At 41.6% G+C, this 16721-nt stretch overlaps 5 protein-coding genes across 5 annotated transcripts in view; 3 read left to right on the top strand and 2 right to left on the bottom strand.

The window, feature by feature from the left end:
- Window positions 1-277: 277 nt before the first annotated feature.
- Uba3 (Ubiquitin-like activating enzyme 3) lies at window positions 278-2609 on the top strand. The gene is made up of 4 exons (XM_011156065.3): window positions 278-854; window positions 1031-1391; window positions 1486-1815; window positions 1898-2609. The coding sequence occupies exons 1-4, from the start codon at window positions 613-615 to the stop codon at window positions 2279-2281; spliced, it is 1317 nt and encodes a 438-aa protein (XP_011154367.1). The 5' UTR covers window positions 278-612; the 3' UTR covers window positions 2282-2609.
- A 1679-nt stretch (window positions 2610-4288) lies between these two features.
- LOC105192143 (proliferation-associated protein 2G4) lies at window positions 4289-7538 on the bottom strand. Its single transcript, XM_011156064.3, has 7 exons — window positions 7076-7538; window positions 6211-6445; window positions 5879-6041; window positions 5589-5768; window positions 5214-5462; window positions 4988-5134; window positions 4289-4901 (listed from the first exon to the last, which is right to left on the bottom strand). The coding sequence occupies exons 1-7, from the start codon at window positions 7158-7160 to the stop codon at window positions 4797-4799; spliced, it is 1164 nt and encodes a 387-aa protein (XP_011154366.1). The 5' UTR covers window positions 7161-7538; the 3' UTR covers window positions 4289-4796.
- A 287-nt stretch (window positions 7539-7825) lies between these two features.
- aph-1 (gamma-secretase subunit Aph-1) lies at window positions 7826-10532 on the top strand. The gene is made up of 2 exons (XM_011156062.3): window positions 7826-8661; window positions 8762-10532. The coding sequence occupies exons 1-2, from the start codon at window positions 8429-8431 to the stop codon at window positions 9267-9269; spliced, it is 741 nt and encodes a 246-aa protein (XP_011154364.1). The 5' UTR covers window positions 7826-8428; the 3' UTR covers window positions 9270-10532.
- Window positions 10458-15788, bottom strand: MED17 (mediator complex subunit 17). The gene is made up of 9 exons (XM_011156059.3): window positions 15655-15788; window positions 14057-14170; window positions 13629-13811; window positions 13177-13493; window positions 12845-13057; window positions 12521-12726; window positions 11706-12278; window positions 11430-11578; window positions 10458-11324 (listed from the first exon to the last, which is right to left on the bottom strand). The coding sequence occupies exons 2-9, from the start codon at window positions 14143-14145 to the stop codon at window positions 11114-11116; spliced, it is 1941 nt and encodes a 646-aa protein (XP_011154361.1). The 5' UTR covers window positions 14146-14170; window positions 15655-15788; the 3' UTR covers window positions 10458-11113.
- A 636-nt stretch (window positions 15789-16424) lies between these two features.
- Window positions 16425-16721, top strand: part of wts (serine/threonine-protein kinase warts) — a 9737-nt gene continuing 9440 nt past the window's right edge. The window contains exon 1 of the mRNA XM_025305425.1: window positions 16425-16721. The gene's annotated coding sequence lies outside the window, so the exon portion shown is untranslated.

Raw genomic sequence — 16721 nt, 5'->3', positions numbered from 1 at the left:
CTGTTCTTTTTAGCTGCACTGCTAAACTGGTGTAATAAGTTAGAATGAGACAACTATATTATTTCTCACTTTAACTTATTGCACCAGTTCAGTAGTGCAGCTAAAAAGAACAGACTCTTTATTTACTTCAGCGTTTGTCTCAAGCCAGCGGCACTTGTTTTTTCGAAGATGGATGGAAATGTACCAATCAGAATGCAATATTTTCATCCAGCAAGCAATCCAGCACGAAAACAAGCACCGTGTGCCGCTGGCTTTACTATATCTTTTCTCACTTTAACTTATTGCACCAGTTCAGTAGTGCAGCCAAAAAGAAAGACAGACCAAGCGTTGTGATGACCAAGTGATGAACCTTGGACGAGCTGTCACGGATGAATTGTTGTTGCGTATTAAGGGTGTTTGGCATGTAATTATAGGTTGTAAAGGACTAAACGAGACGTTGTGTCTCAAGAATAACAGAAATAAACCTGGGATCGGTTCATAAAGAAGATTTCGTTGGAAAAAAGAACGTTGGAAAACGCGCGCTTCTCGACTTGCATTGTACCTGAATAAAACTTCGAAGACGTAATACGTTATTCCAGCTTGGTCGAGTCTTAATTCAAGCGACCGGCAATAATGGGTCCCGACCACAGACGATGGGGCAATTTGCGAAAAGTACTGGAAAGATCGGGTCCGTTCTGTCGGCCCGACTTCGAGCCATGTTCCGAGACCTTGCAGTTTCTTTTGGAAAATTGCAAGCTGCTCGTGATCGGTGCTGGTGGCCTGGGATGTGAGCTGCTCAAGAATCTGGCTCTGATGGGATTTCGGCAGATCCATGTGATCGACATGGACACGATTGAGCTATCTAACCTCAACCGGTAGGTTAGGTTATGAATACTCGTGTCCAGTCTTAACATAGCTTATATACAATGTTTATGTGAAAATTATTTTTAAGAAAAATTAGTTTATTTTATATAAGGAAAGTAACTCGAACACGAGCCTTGAATGCTGTAAATGACTGTCAGATGCCACTTCTCTGCTTTGAATGTTGCAGGCAATTCCTGTTTCGCCACAAGGACATTGGATCCTATAAGGCTGAGGTGGCTGCGAGATTTATAAACAGCAGAGTACCAGGCTGCAATGTGATCGCACACAACTGCGAGATACAAGCTAAGGACGAGGAGTTCTACCGGCAATTCCATATGATAATCTGTGGATTGGACTCGATAGTCGCGAGGAGATGGATTAATGGTATGCTGTTGTCGATACTCGTCTATGAGGATGGTGAACTGGACAAGACCAGCATTATACCAATGATAGATGGTGGGACTGAAGGCTTCAAGGGAAACGCTCGTGTTATACTACCTGGTATGAGTCCGTGCATCGATTGCACATTAGACTTGTATCCACCACAGGTGAATGATCCTCGATATTTACTTGCAAAACCAATATTGCCGATGGATGAAACTTGTATATTATATATTAGAAGCTTGTTTGTGCCTTACATAGGTTACATATCCTTTATGTACGATAGCCAATACTCCACGCTTGCCAGAGCATTGTATAGAATATGTGAAGGTGATACAGTGGCCGAAGGAGAACCCGTTCGACTGCGCGATAGACGGTGATGATCCGCAGCACATAAACTGGATCTACGAGAAGTCGAACGAAAGAGCGGCTCAGTTCGGCATACAAGGCTTGACGTACAGACTGGTACAAGGTGTTGTGAAGAACATCATACCGGCGGTGGCGTCGACGAACGCTGTTATCGCCGCGATCTGCGCGACGGAAGCGTTCAAGCTCGCCAGTAGTTGTAGTGCGTCCTTGAACAACTACATGGTAATTGACGACAAGCGCACGACCATTCATCGTGAAGACGAATGACGGTCTCAGTGAGAATGATCGGTGCTTTGTTTCGTAGGTGCTGAATAATCTGGACGGAGTTTACACGTATACTTACGAGGCAGAGAGAAAGAAAGATTGCTTAGCGTGTAGCCAAGTGCCGATAGTGATCGAGATCAAAGACCACAAATGTAAACTACAGGATCTGATAGAGCTGCTGTGCAATCGGCCGGACTTGCAGATGAAGAGTCCCGGCCTCACGACGAACGTAAACGGTAAAAATAAAACTCTATATATGCAGACGGTGTCCAGCATAGAAGAAAGGACTCGTGAGAACTTGACTAAATCATTGATCGACTTGGGTCTAAGAGACGGTAGCGAGATTAACGTTGCCGACGTCACAACGCCCAATACGATGGTCTTGAAGTTGAAATTCCCGCAAAGCGATCAAGAGATGCTGTAACTACGACAGGGAATTATCGTCTCTATTTAATTGCCCCGTACCTTTACCGCGAATGTATTGTCCATGAAGTTGAAATAAACCGAGAGAGACTTAAGTACGGTGAGATAGAAGTGTAAAGCGAAAAATTATTCACAGAATTGCGTATTGTTCTGTAATACTTTTCGCGAGCCAGGTATTCGCCTTCTCTATGCAGGACTGTATTGAAGTTCATCCAGTTCACAAATCTGCGATTATCCGCTTCAGCGTGCGTCTGCATTTGTTTGGTCGTTCTAATAGCGACTCCTTAATGGTTCTTAAACGCAACGAGAATATATGGAAAAGAAACATTGAAAAAAAAAAAGTGGGCTAATTTTTAAGTAAATAGTGAAGTATACTCAGTGCTTTAACAATAAAGACACCACTGTAAATACTATTCTATATTTCTGTACTTACATCCTCACTCTGATCAGAGAGATCATACGTCATAGCAAAATTATCAACAAGTGATAATCTATAAAATCCGGTCTGTATAACTACAAGTTCAAATCGGTGAAATTTTCTTGCTTCTTTATCTTTCTACAAATACATAGCACTTTTTTTTCTTGCAGATTACGTACTCAGCTACGTTGAAAGAGAAATGGAGTAATATATAATGATCTGTGAAATACATATATGCATGTGTCAAAATCTGTCTATACTTGTTAGCTTGTCGTCTCAAGCATTTTTATAATAACAATTTCGTCATATCACCGTATTAAATTTTATTACTGAGTATGAATTTTGTGCACGGCCCTCGTTTGCAGACGTCTCATATTTGCTCGTTTGTTCCAACGAAAATTTCCATTCATTGCAATTCAAAGTTCCTCGGTAACATTACTGTTTTCTTTTTTTCCTTTTTTTACGTTCTAGACGCGAACAGCGAATGTGCGGAAGATATTCGGGCAAATGATGGACAGTGCACAACGATCTAAAAGACATCTTCCGTTATACAAGCACACTCTGTAACATTCGACATATGCACACAACTTGAGTAGAAAAAATATCTATAACAGATACATTATCTATCCCTCTTATATATAAAACTAGTATTACACAGTATATTAATTTTTTATAATTTGTGGCTTGTAGCAAGTCGGCAAGTCAATTTACTTCCTAAGAATGTGTGTTTTCTTGTAAAGAGCTATTCTTCCCTTTTTCTTTCTCACGCCCAAATAAACACGCCTGATGTTGAATGCATTTCCAGCTGCTACTAACAATTTGTTCTCCGCGCACAATTTGTAATTTGCACGGCGTACGAGAATAAATTATAATAGAGCAATTATTTCTCTCTCTTTCTCTCTCTCTCTCTCCCTCTCCCTCCCTCTCTGTCTCTTTCGGTCGGGGGTATTTTCGCAACGAAACACTCGGAGAATCATTGGCATGTCATTATTTATGCAGTGTCCCAAAACGGACATTCCTCCAATTATACAATTTGAAGTTAAACGTTAATATTATAGTGTTTCTCGTAGCTGGACACAGGATGCAAAATCGACTAGCGTGAAACTAGCGACATATATCGAAGTGAATCGTATCTCATACGGGTATTCACAGTGAAGTTACAATACAATTATTCTATTCACAAATCAAATTGTCCCCATTTCTTTCCGATATCCCGCTCGGTGAAACAATTATACGTGAATTGATTAGACTCTTTCTAAAGTATAATCGACGTGGCTGCGCTCCGGAATGCGCTGACAGTACTAAAAATCTATAGTTCAAGTTACATATGTTATACTATACGATTTTCAGCATTCTCAGTAGATTTCGGAATGCGGTCTTTATCAGGAAGTAAAAAAACTTTCGTTTATATATACATACGTACATATGTAAATATATATATATAAACGAAAATTTTGTTACTATATACATATATATATATATATATATATATATATGTATATATACGATTCATTTTTTCGATTAGACTCAATCCACGAAAAACAACCGCACAGGATCGTTGCGTAGGAAACATTAATTCAGACGTTTAAATGCGATACAACAATTGCAAGTAATAGTCACATACGAATAATCACCAATCCGCGTACAGTAATAATAATACCATGATCCGTTAAAAGATACTCCGGTATAAAAACTTAAGCGTCGATGGTGTGTGTAAATTGTGGCGTAATGTATGATAAGATTTTATTCTGGCAGAGCAAAAGTCGGCACTTCTGTCAAGAGCACAAAGTCTCCACGTGTATATGCTGTGTGTGTGTGTATGTGGGTGGGTGGGTGTGTGTGTGTACGTGTGTGTGTATAAGCACGCACGCGCAAATATACCAGATAATTACGATACTCCTTCACAAGGATGGCGAGGACATAGCAACGCGAAGCGTCGCGCAGTGCGACTTATCGATGCAGTGCCTCTGGATGACGTTACGGCTATTTGTTACGATCTATTTCGAAAGTGTCCAGCCTTGGCCCTTAAATCGCTAAATAAAAAATATCGGAGTAGTGCACGATGTCGTAAGTCATGGTGTATGTTAAAATGACAGTGTTAGGCCTTGGCATCGACTTCCATCGCGACATCTCCCACTGCTCTCTCCGCCTTCTTTTTCTTCTTTTTCGCGGACTTCGGATTCGCCGAAGAGTACAGAAGATTCTGCAATTTTCAGGTAGAGATACATAATGCAACGATCACACGGGGCTGGGCTAAATTATTTTCTCCCATTTGAACATTATACACACCTTCAACTCAAGATCGTCCACAACACAGTCGGATTGATAAACGTCCAGGTCAAAGGGAATACCTGTAATTTTGTGAGGTCCATTAGGCATCAAGAGCACCGTGAATTTAAACTGCGCAGCGTACTCGTTCGGTTTCTCATACAGCACCTGCATGTCAGGGAAACAGCATTAAAACTTTTCTATTTACTTACACTAAACGATAGCCGAAATTTGAGTAAGTACTCACCTGGAACGGCTCGATCAGCCTATGATTTACACACTCTACTACAGCCATTTTAGCTTTCTTCTCATCCTCAAAAGTACGTAAATTGAATGGCATGAGACCGTGCTTGTGGGAGACTTCCGAGTAGAACATGCGAGATGCCTTCAGTTTAAGCTGATATGTCTCTTCGGTCTTCTTGTATATTGTGACCCGAGTGTCCTGTTCCCTTCCTACCCCCTCACCTGTACTAACCAACACGTCCATCGCGTAAACCTGTAATTTAAAATACAGCCCATTAGATTTAGAAATTAATCGAGTTAAAACATGAAGTAAAACCATTTTACGTTTTTTTTATGTTTGTAACAAGCATCACTCTAATCATGTGCCGGACTTTCGTACCTCGTGAGTTTCGAGTGTGTACTTTTCGTGCTCCTTTTTCTGTGCATCGTTCGGGTTCTGAATTATTGTCTTCTCTCCGTCGATCTTGAACTGTTTTAACTGATGACTTAGCATTCCTTCGATCGGCTTACACTTGTAGGCATCGCATATTTTCTCCACGGTTCTTGTTATCGTGTAAGTCTGAAAAAATGCAAACGAATATCAGATGTTTGTCCGCGACTTTAGTTGAACATTCTTCACATTCTATAAGATCCAACAAATATGATAACACAAGGTACTTTCAATCCTACCTCTGTACCTGGCTTCAAAAGCCTCAATGCAGCTTGAGAAGCATAGTGTGCAGCTAAAACTACATCTGCTTTTCTGCCTGTCACTTTGTTCTCTGCTGAAGAACCTATGACAATGGTGTGTGCCACTACAGCTATGAAGCCATCAACATGTGCTCCTAGATCACTGCAATTACAAAGCGATTTCATTAATATTACATATCGCATATTACATTGTCAACAAAGATCAATCTAAATAATTTAAGTGTCGCCAGAATTAATTAATCAATGTGCAAAACATATAATAGATTATGAAAGGTTGCAAGAGAGCAGCATTCCACTGCGGAGAAACTTACACTTTAACCATATCCTCATTTTTAAGTATACGATCAGGTTCACTAGTAATGGGAGAGAAGTGGCAAATACAATTATTTGCTGATATGCATGTTGGAAAAGCAATTCCCTTCTTAAGCTCCTTCTCCTTTTTAAAAACTTTACTAGTCTCCTCTAGAAGTAGCTTGTCACTATACTCGCATATCTCCCTCACAGATGCTCCAGCGACGCATTTCTCTAATACTTGCTTTAAAACCCCTACAAACATACACATATATGTATATTCAAGTACACATCAATACAACCGCATAAAAAAAGCTATATGTACATTAAAATAAATCATCAATAATACTCTCCTTACAGAAGTTATCTTCTGCGAGCGAATCAAAGCATAATACAATAAAGTGAGTATCGTATGATCTACTGATTACATTTAACGCATAGCCTATCTCTCTGCTAAAGTAATCAATCAAACATTATACACATACAAGCGTACTAACTATACATATATATATATATATAAACTTCAAACTCTCATCATTCTATCATCTCAGTAGCTGTATGAGCTCGTGAGACTTCACAAGCGAGACATATCATGGTTGGGCCGACTTAACAGAACTAAAACGAGTCGAGCGGAGAATGCGGGAGCGGCGCAGCCGAACGACCGAGGATCGGCGGTGCATGCCATTTAAGACGGATCACCATTGGACGGCGAAAATCGCGTTGCCTTGCAAGAACGCTAGTGCCTTCGTCCTGGCACATGGTCGCGAAATAGCCCGGCATTGGCGCGCCGCATTCCATATGGCCGTGACGGCGAGAAAAGGCGCGCGCGGCGCGCGTCCGCGCTCGCACAGCCATTCGAACGATTACGAAGAGGTGTTTCCTTACGGTTCACAATCTCGCCGGACATTTTATACTTGGTGACAACCAAGTCCTCGGCGATGGTCTTTTCGGTATCTTCCTTGTCCGCCATGTCTTCGGCAAACTATATCCAACTATAAGACGATCACGTGACTCCTCTACACAGCGGCTCGTCCGTGACTTCTCTCGGGCAGTCGTTGGCGATCGCTCTCTCTTTCTCGCGTCGACCGACTCTCGGTTTACGACGCGACGGGGAAACGATCGCGTGCGTGCGCGCGTACGTATGTGCGTACGCGAGGTCGCGTCTACGTCGACGAGTCACGTGAAAGGAAAGACGGGCGCGAGTGCGCGGCACCTCAATTGACGATTCCGGTATATGCGCTGTTGTACACTGCTTTCCGCTAGAGAGGGGATGACGGGAAAGAGAAAAGTACGATCAACATAAATGGACCTTATTTGGCGACCTATGTAAACGTGGAACGCGAACCGACGAGTCGAGTTTACGCTTTATGCATCGGCGAGCGTATCAAACACACGCGGCATAGTAATTTTAATCGTAAATCCAGAGCAGGGTACGTAGTTACTTCTCGCTGAGCCTATGGGTCGACGATTCAACGTCCAATGAGAAAATTCGCTTCCTAGGGACTCCAAGCGACGATTGAAATTTCGTGCCAATCGCATCCCGTTCTTGCTTTTCAGCTTAAAATTGCCAGCGCGCGCCACGAAGTGGCTGTCTTTCTTTTGCGAATTGGTTTGCTCTTTTTCGGAAAACCAGTGTGTGTATACTTTCGTCACTTAAAAAGGATTTCTTCTCGTTCGTTTTTATTTTTCGCATATTTCTTCGCATTTTCGCAGAAAGAGAAGTCGAGCGAAAATATCAAATGAAAAATTATCGTCTAGGGAATAAACAAGGTGGAGAAACATACGATAATCGAGCTCGAGTAAGATACAAATAATCGAATAATAGTCCGTCTCTTCCATGCAGCGTTCGGCAAATTGTTCTCGCGATTTTGCAAACAGAGGCGTATGAACGGAGCCGTGGGATGTGCGCGAGCCAATCGTAACAAGAACAAGAACAAGAGATTGTCGTCCCGAGTCACCGAGTCGAGTGACACACCGAGTGATATCTCACGTTGTACATATAGACTTTTTTATATTTCTAAAACAAACAACTGCAAGTACACTCGTCAGCCGAGCTCAGTGCAGCGCGGATAATAGAGAGAATAAATGCGCCCGATAGAAGGCAGCATCCGAGCCGCGGAGAGGCTTCTTAGGATTAAGGGAACTTAGCGTTTATTCGTTCGTTCATCCGTTCGCCGAGAAACTACGTGAAGGGGGACATCAGCGTACTCAATACATCGCAACTGCTTCGAAAAGAAAATGACTCTCATGGATTTCTTCGGTTGCGCCTTCTTGGCTTTCGGTCTGCCACTGGCCATGTTTACGTTCACCATCGCCAGCAATCCCTACAGGATAATCATCCTGATAGCCAGCGCCTTTTTCTGGCTCATTTCCTTGTTACTGTCATCGATACTCTGGTATGCCGTTGTACCGTTGCAAAATTATCTCGCATTTGGACTGGTGTTCTCAGTGCTGTTTCAAGAAAGCTTCAGGTGAGCCTTGTTCTTGAGTAAACTATGATATTTTTTGTCTGTTTCTCATCCAATATCTGAAACATTCCTTTTTTGAATTAAATGTTTTATGTTTTTGAAGATACCTGCTGTACTGTGTGATGCGTAAAGTGGAAATATGCAATATACCGCCAGACAGATTGGCAGCGGCAGAGAGGGCTGTTAATCATGTAGTAGATGGCAGACTTGAGTACTCTTATGTGTGTGGCTTGGGTTTTGGTCTCATGAGCGGTGCTTTTGCCCTGGTCAATGTTTTGGCTGATGCGGTAGGACCTGGTACTATGGGACTACGACAAGGCACAGAATATTTTTTCATGATATCTGCAGCCATCACTCTGTGCTTCATTCTACTGAATACATTCTGGGGTGTCATCTTCTTCACAGCTCTGGATTGTAGGAATTGGGGACAAGTTATATGGGTGGTCAGTTCGCATCTGCTTGTCTCCTGTATGACTTTGCTCAATCGATACCAGGCTTATGCAGCCAGTATCTTGTCTGCATACATAGTACTGGTGATAACAATCGTGATTGCGTTCAGACTTGCGAACGGGCGTATGCAGAATTTAATTTGTTGTTTCCGAAGAAAATGAGAGCTTACAACAGTTTCATAGTTACTTGATAACATGCTAAAAATACGAGTGCCCATCTTCCGACGGATACAAACGTGAACATGATAAAGCATATTCTCCCCTTTTAGATGCTAGTTTATAAGAAAATCGTTCGTTACTCTGTTATATATGATACACATAAGGACGATGCATTGGGCAGAATATTTTTATTCCTTGAAAATTAAGTAGGCCGATGTGAGAAGAATGTAGGTATATATCATTGCTAAATTTTGTGTGGTTAAACAAAATATACCGCTGAATCCCATGTATAATACATCCACTTGACCAAACTGAATAAGGAATAGACTCTGCGCTGTGAATGAGTAGTGTGTTACAGTGGTTAGCGAGCTTGGTCGTCTGCATCATTCTGCAATGATGAACACTAAGGACACTTATTGTACATGAAGTGACTTAAGTGTAAAATACGAGGGTATGAGGAAACATGTTATTGTGATTTTATTACATAATTTAGCAAAAATTGTGTCTGTCGATTTTATCGACCAAAGTATGCCATTATGTTTTTACATTTAAATGACACTTCATGTAATTTCAGCATGTAGTAGTATGAAATGGCGCAGACGATTGAATTTGCCACACAGCGTACTTCAGAGTATCTCGTTACGTGAAAATAAAAAGAGAAAAGAAGAGAGGGAATGAGTGAACGAGAACAAGAGGGAGAGTATCTAATTGTGTGTGTTTTCTCAGAACAGTTCTGGATATTTTGGTCAAGCTGCTAGTCCGTCCCTTAATCCATCGAAACTGTTGTATGACGGAATCACGATAGCGTTTCGATCCAGAGCATGTCGAATTGTATAATACTCCCTATCGTAAAGAGAAATATCTACAGAAATGCATGTATGTGTGTGCGTGATTACGCGTCGTAGTCATGTATGCGTGTATGTATATATGTATGCGTCTACAATGAATAAGTTTCGTTAAATACGGTATGTATATTCGTGCATAAATTCGCGCCTTAAGAGTAAATTCCTTAACTATTGATTAAACGAAGAAACGGTAAAATTTAAGGAATTGTTCGTTACTTTTTGTAAGTGAAAAGAAGAACGAGGAAGTCACCGACGATTACACATCTAAGCTAATTATAACAGCTATATAACGTTCATATTGTTGTATCAATTACTGTATAACATTCATTTATCTCCACTTACCACACAACTTGCAATCGTTTATTATCCAATTCACATTTGCATTTCATCTGACAGTCAAATAAAACCAACTTTCTTACAACCTCGCTATATAAATCACTGTTATCCCGCTCTCTCTTTTCGTAAATGCAAAATATGTATAATTATGATGTATAATGGTAATTCGGTTATTATTGCTATTATTGGTTCATTGTAAGTTGCAGCTGTAGATATATATATATATATATATATATATATTAGTTTCGAATGAGCTCAAAATGAAAAATAATATCAAAATACTGCCTAGGCTTTGCGTTTTCATACGCCTTCGAGTTATCAGTACAATTTTTAACAATTTTAGAAAATTTTGATATCTTCATTGTTCTTGTTCTTAAAGTATGTATAAGGACAACTGCAAATTATCACAAATCACAGTCATAAGTCTCGTAATAGCAGCCTAAGAATAACTGATAAGTAATTGTTAAAGGAGGCAGAGGAATTGATTACGATTGTATACATATCCTTTCTCAAAAGGAGAAAACATTCTTGATAAAATCAAAAAATACGTTTCATTATCATAAAACGTCTTGTATTTCCTACGGGGAAATTAAACTATTCTAAAAACAAGATTATTACGAATATCATTTTGAAAATAATTGCTCCTTGCCGATAATTTCGCATTACTTAAGAACTCGTTAAAGAAGCCATAAGTAGCTCCATTTTGTTAAGAAAATTTTTTCCCTCCATCTTGTCCCATCTGACCTCCTTGAAAGAGCCACCCAAGTTTTCCCACTTCCTCTCTCGGACAAGTTGGCCCGGGAAGAAATCTTTTCGAGGAGAGTGAGCGATGGAGACTTGCACGCCGGTTTGCGGCTCACATCGCACAGCTATCATTCTGCAAGTACAAGCGGTTCATTGTTGAGTAGCACACAGACACAGAATTTTTTTAATATTCCCCCCACCTCATAGATTTATACACGATTTCTACTACATAAAATACCTGTCTCCAATCGGCGAGGCTAAAATACAACTGCTGGCATTTCCTAGAGGCTCCACTGAACCCACGCCAAGGTGAGAACTATTCGCTAAGAACTGCCAGCCCATACATTTGGCCAAAGCTTGCACCGCGGTAATCTGATGCTGATAAATCTACAAAGTATAAAAATTATGATAGAATTTCGCTAAATACCGGATGAAGACGATTTCTCGAATGAAGAATTTCGAAAATACTTTAGAAGGAACCGTCGAATTGAAAAAGCCTCGACAAAGTACTGACCTGACAGAAAATTAGATCCCTCAGCTCCTGAGGCTCATAGCTCATATGCATAACCCTACCATCGCGGCAAATACATTTCAACGACTTCTCTCCGACATGGACGACTAGCGATGTTCGGCACACACTGTCGTAGCCGTGCGTGAGAATATTGATCTTCACGCAGGATTGCGTCGGCGAATTGAGCGCATTCCAATGCGAAACGATGAGAGGATCTTTCACCTCCTTCGCTATCGTGTCTAGTACATATTCGGTACGTAAACGCATGAAGAAATGCTGCGCCTGTTGAATAATCTGTTCTAGTAACGTTTGACTTTTCGCCATTTCCAGGAGCTCGTATCTATCGGCTGCGGTGGGGCCAGCTAAGCATCTACGTTTGCTGGGGCCGAGCGGCCCCGAAGAAGGATGCGGCAATGGATGGTGTGTGTTCTTGTGATGTACTTCGCGCAGCAATTGATGTAAGGAATGCTCCAATACGTGGTCGTGATCAGTTTTGTGCGGCGATGGAGCCGTGTGTTTCTTGTCGTTGCCTGTGCTATGGCACAGGCCGATTATTAATTGAATTCCGGGAAGTACCTGGTGTAATGTATAAAGTTAACGATTTACTATGTATATTTCACTAAGTATATTTAACGCATCTCTTTCCGATTATTTGAAAATCGATTTTACAGCACGTATCTTTGTGTATTAGAAAATTACGCGAATTAAGAAAAGAAAGTTAAGGCATTCCAGAATTAAATTATATTACATATATAAAAAAGAATAAGTTGCTTCACAGTAGGAAAGAATTTTAATCAGAGTAGACAACAATACTATACCGTAGCCATTATTTGATTTCCTACAACCATATGAGGTATAGGCGCGCGTAAATGTACAGCTTCCCGCGCTAATTGACTAAACAACTCTTTGCAAAACAACACATTCTGCGCTGCTTCTAATTTCTGTTGCCAATGCATGTCTGCGTTTGAACTATTGGTGCTGCTATTAAGCAGACTTATATTCGCACTGCACAGATCTTCTTGATCTGTAAAAAAAAATATATATATATATATGTTTACTTGTTTTATTTGTACTCATTGCAAATATATATATGTATATTTAATCAAGTATATATAAATTATACTACGTATATGTATGATTACCTTTCTGACACAACACTTCAATATAAGCTACACCTTGAAGTTCACTAGGTATAGTCACGCGCAATGCAGAAGCTTTTGAATTTGAGGGACCATGAGGCTGCCCTGATGTACTGCCACCAGCATTAGGAGATGCTGGCGGGCTATTATTACTTCTTTCCTCATCCTCAGCCTTAGTAACTTCAAACATGCCTGTTTGTGTATACTTTGAACCAGCTGAAATACAAATACAAGCTTGTAAGTCAATAAAAAGTACAAAAGCTACTTATTAGGTAACAAATGAAAAACAATATTCCAAAAAGAAAAGAAAAATATACAGACTGTGAAATACAAACCAGTTCGATAACTGAGATCACCAATAATAGAATTTGCCACTTTCTTCAGGCGCCAATTTTGCCGTAACCTTAATAACTCAATATGAAAGTCAGGAGTGGATCTATTTTTGGTTAATTCAGCTTGACTATTCTGTAGTCTTTGGGCACCATGAATAATAAGATTTGCAGCCCCTGTGAGTGCCTTCTTCCTAGCATACACTTGCATCATAGGCTTTACTTCAACTGGATCTTGAGGTACTGGATCTAGCACCATATAATTTTTTTCTTTTGCTATCGCGAGAACATCAGCTAATACACAAACTTCTGTCAATGCACTCCTACAAGAGAAATTAAATACAATATTTCTCAAATTACTGAGACGTTTGCTGCTATGTTTATAATAGTATATGCAATAATACACTACTATGTATATCATATACTGTCGATTATCTTCATAGAAAAATATGACAAACCTTAATTTATTCCTAATGCTATCCCATGGCCACAAGGAGGATTGGAACGAGGCTGAATCTTTTGGATCCTCTTCACTCTTTTCACCACCCTCCAATTGTTCCTTGCTTATTTCATCACCGTTTGTTTTGCTAAAGTCAATCTTTTGAGCAATCTTTGCCAAGTTCTCTGACAATGTAAGAGGCCTACAACAAATATGGTAAAATATATTTAATAGTTTGGCTATAAGCTTGGAATTAAATTTTGGAATTTTTATTGAAAATTATTGAAAAATATATTTTCTACATGCTGCTATAAAGATTCTCATAATCTTCATAACATAATCACTTATAATTATCAAATCAACTATGTATATTTAAAGTCCGATAAAAATAGTATCAATCGAATGCATAGATTATTATATTACATTATAATTAAGTACATTACTTACGCTTGATATATCTCTTGTCCATCGTAAGAGATTTCTTGTATTTGGTTCTCGATCGGCGCTTCTATAGAGATATTCACGGAATACGCCATAGTTATTGTTTTTCACATGTTACACCTGCAAATTTTCGATGAGCATTCGAAACGACGTTATTCGCGATAAATTTTCTATACAATTTCGCTCAAAGTTTTAGAAAAGATCAGAAATAAATAGCTACAAATAATCTTCTATTGACATATATTATTTTCTACGCGATTTTTAGGTTAACAATGTTATGAGTTTTGTTATTTTGTTGGGAAAACAACGGATAAGACGTTCGAAACAATCATTTAAACAAGAGGTTAGAAGACTGAATCAGATGGTCTGTTCTTTTTAGCTGCACTACTGAACTGGTGCAATAAGTTAAAGTGAAAAAAAATATAGTTGTCTCATTCTAACTTATTGCACTAGTTCCGCAGTGCAGCTAAAAAGAACAGACCAAGACTGAAAGACTGAAACCACTGAAACCAGAGATGACCGCCGATCGCATAGCACACAGATTAGAAATGCGATGTGAAATTCATATCGACTAGGCATTGCAGATTGTGAACTTGATTAAAAATTTAAATTGGACGAATCAACTTCGATGTTGGCTTGCTTTGTCCCGATTGGCCAAGTGCCAATTTTCAGTTAGCAATCCTCAATCTTCGACATTTACAAGCGAATCATGAATCTCCTCTTTCAGCATGAATTTGTGAAATGAGTAAAATTGTTTTAACTTGAAATTCGGGACTTGGAAATGTTCGCTTCTCAAGAGTCTATATCGGAAAAGAAATTCGTGCAGTTTGTTTTTGAGATTATTACTACATCAAGTTACACTTTTGACTTTCAGAACGCGTTTGCCTTATCCTATTGGAAAATTCTCCCATTGGAATACTTCGGCTAGAGAGAAACGTTCTGAAACTCACGCAAAAAAGTTGCCGACAATAAACTTCTGTCCACGACTGCACAACTTCCTTCGACGCGAAAGGAGAATTGTTCTACCGGAAAGACAAACGTGTCGTGCGTTAGCGAAAAATCGCAGAAAATGAATTTCTCTATCGGATGTCAGATCGTTACGCATCGGATACCGTATGAATCCTGCGTGAGGTTAATGGCGCAGTCATTGACTCGTGCTACTTGAAAAGCGCAGGTGCTCCTGATTCGCCGTTCAACGGAGGCATATCCTCGCGCGCAGAGGTTTTGCCGTACGGTTTTTGCAAATCGGAGACGTCAGTTTGCTCTAAAGATTACCATAAAGCAATATCTATCCGACAAACTAATTTGCGTCTTTGGCAGGTCTCCGACTTGTAAGAGCAAACGCAGCTTTCGGAATCTCGCTGAGGATTCCGCAAGCAGACAGCAGGAATGACAATCGCTGCGACACCGTGCGAAAAAGCTCCTCGATGGCGATCCACACGTCGAGAGAGACACAGAGAGAGTGCGCGCACATACACACACATAATCAACACCTACCATACAAACCTAACACACACACACACATAGGAGCGGGATGCGACTGCCTGCGCGCGAGAGCCCTCGCACATGCATTAATTAGCGAGGGAAATGCAATAGGGACGTACCGAGGGGAAAAGGGAGCGCTCACTGTGCGCCGTGGCGTCGTCGTCACGGTGGTATCGCGCGGGCGGCGTGCACATCGTAAATTATTATACGAGCGAAAAGAGTGTCAAGTCGCTGCTGCTGCTGCTGCTGCTGCGGCGGCGGCCGTATAGGAATGTGGCACTTCAAAATGGCTGCCAGTTACTCTAATAATTTACGGCCGTGTCTGCCTTTGTTGTCGCGCGTGTGAATCGCGGCTAGAACCGCGCACCGTCGCGGAAAGCCAGTCCTACCGTCGGCCGACGACGGTGCGCGCGCGACCGTCGTACGTACGCACGCGACGACGCGCTGGTGTGTGCGCGTACGCGTGTGTCCGTGTGCGTGTGTCCGCCTGCCTGCCTGTCTGCCTGCTCGTCTGCCTGCTTGCCTGCCTGCCTGTCCGCCTGTCTATCTGCCTGCCTCTGATCTGCCTACCTGCCTACTTGCGCCTACTTATTCGCTCGTCCACATTTTCGTACCGTATCAGAGGATCAGGCGACATTCTTATTGCGACTGGTACCAGTGACGGTTTCATTGGTCGCGGCTCTATCTCGCACAGCCTCGTCACATGGACCGCGCGGCGCCTACGTGAATGCGACAGAATATGCTGCGGACGGCAGCTCCTGCTGCTGTTGTCGCTGCCATCGCTGCCGTCGCCGCCGCTGCCGCCGCCGCCGCCACCACCACCACCGCCGCCGCCACCGCTGTCGTCGTCACCGCTGCTGCTGCTGCTTCTGCTGCTGCTGCTGCTGCTGCTGCTACTACTACTACTACTACTACTACTACTACTCGCGTGTTCAACATCCTCGTGCTGGGAGAGCCTGCCCGTCCTGTGGACTCGCACGACGGGCATTTGCTCCCGCACTTCGACCTCCTCATCGTCGTCGTTGTCGTCGTCGTCATCGCCATCGCCATCGCTGTTCTCGCCCGTCAGGAGAACACCTTGGCGGTCTGACGAACGCGCGCACGCACGCACGTACGCAGGCACGCACGCTCGACAGCAGATTCCGTCGCCGTCGTGCATCGGGCCCAAATGGAGCCAGACATATAG

Source organism: Harpegnathos saltator, unplaced genomic scaffold, assembly GCF_003227715.2.
Source record: "Harpegnathos saltator strain DR-91 unplaced genomic scaffold, Hsal_v8.6 scaffold695, whole genome shotgun sequence".
Classification (NCBI taxonomy): Eukaryota; Metazoa; Arthropoda; class Insecta; order Hymenoptera; family Formicidae; genus Harpegnathos; species Harpegnathos saltator.
The sequence above is the reverse complement of the archived record's forward strand: the minus strand, read 5'-3'. Positions and strand labels throughout refer to the sequence as shown.

Coding starts and splice junctions, on each gene's coding strand:
- MED17 (XM_011156059.3), bottom strand. CDS start 14,145: ATGGCGTATTCCGTGAATATCTCTATAGAAGCGCCGATCGAGAACCAA. Junction 12,279..12,520: donor GAAATCAAATAATGGCTACG/GTATAGTATTGT, acceptor ACATTACACCAG/GTACTTCCCGGAATTCAATT. Junction 11,579..11,705: donor GGGATCTAATTTTCTGTCAG/GTCAGTACTTTG, acceptor TATACTTTGTAG/ATTTATCAGCATCAGATTAC.
- Uba3 (XM_011156065.3), top strand. CDS start 613: ATGGGTCCCGACCACAGACGATGGGGCAATTTGCGAAAAGTACTGGAA. Junction 855..1,030: donor GAGCTATCTAACCTCAACCG/GTAGGTTAGGTT, acceptor TGAATGTTGCAG/GCAATTCCTGTTTCGCCACA. Junction 1,392..1,485: donor TAGACTTGTATCCACCACAG/GTGAATGATCCT, acceptor TGCCTTACATAG/GTTACATATCCTTTATGTAC.
- aph-1 (XM_011156062.3), top strand. CDS start 8,429: ATGACTCTCATGGATTTCTTCGGTTGCGCCTTCTTGGCTTTCGGTCTG. Junction 8,662..8,761: donor CTGTTTCAAGAAAGCTTCAG/GTGAGCCTTGTT, acceptor ATGTTTTTGAAG/ATACCTGCTGTACTGTGTGA.
- LOC105192143 (XM_011156064.3), bottom strand. CDS start 7,160: ATGGCGGACAAGGAAGATACCGAAAAGACCATCGCCGAGGACTTGGTT. Junction 6,446..7,075: donor GTCCGGCGAGATTGTGAACC/GTAAGGAAACAC, acceptor GTATGTTTGTAG/GGGTTTTAAAGCAAGTATTA. Junction 4,902..4,987: donor TGGACGATCTTGAGTTGAAG/GTGTGTATAATG, acceptor TGAAAATTGCAG/AATCTTCTGTACTCTTCGGC.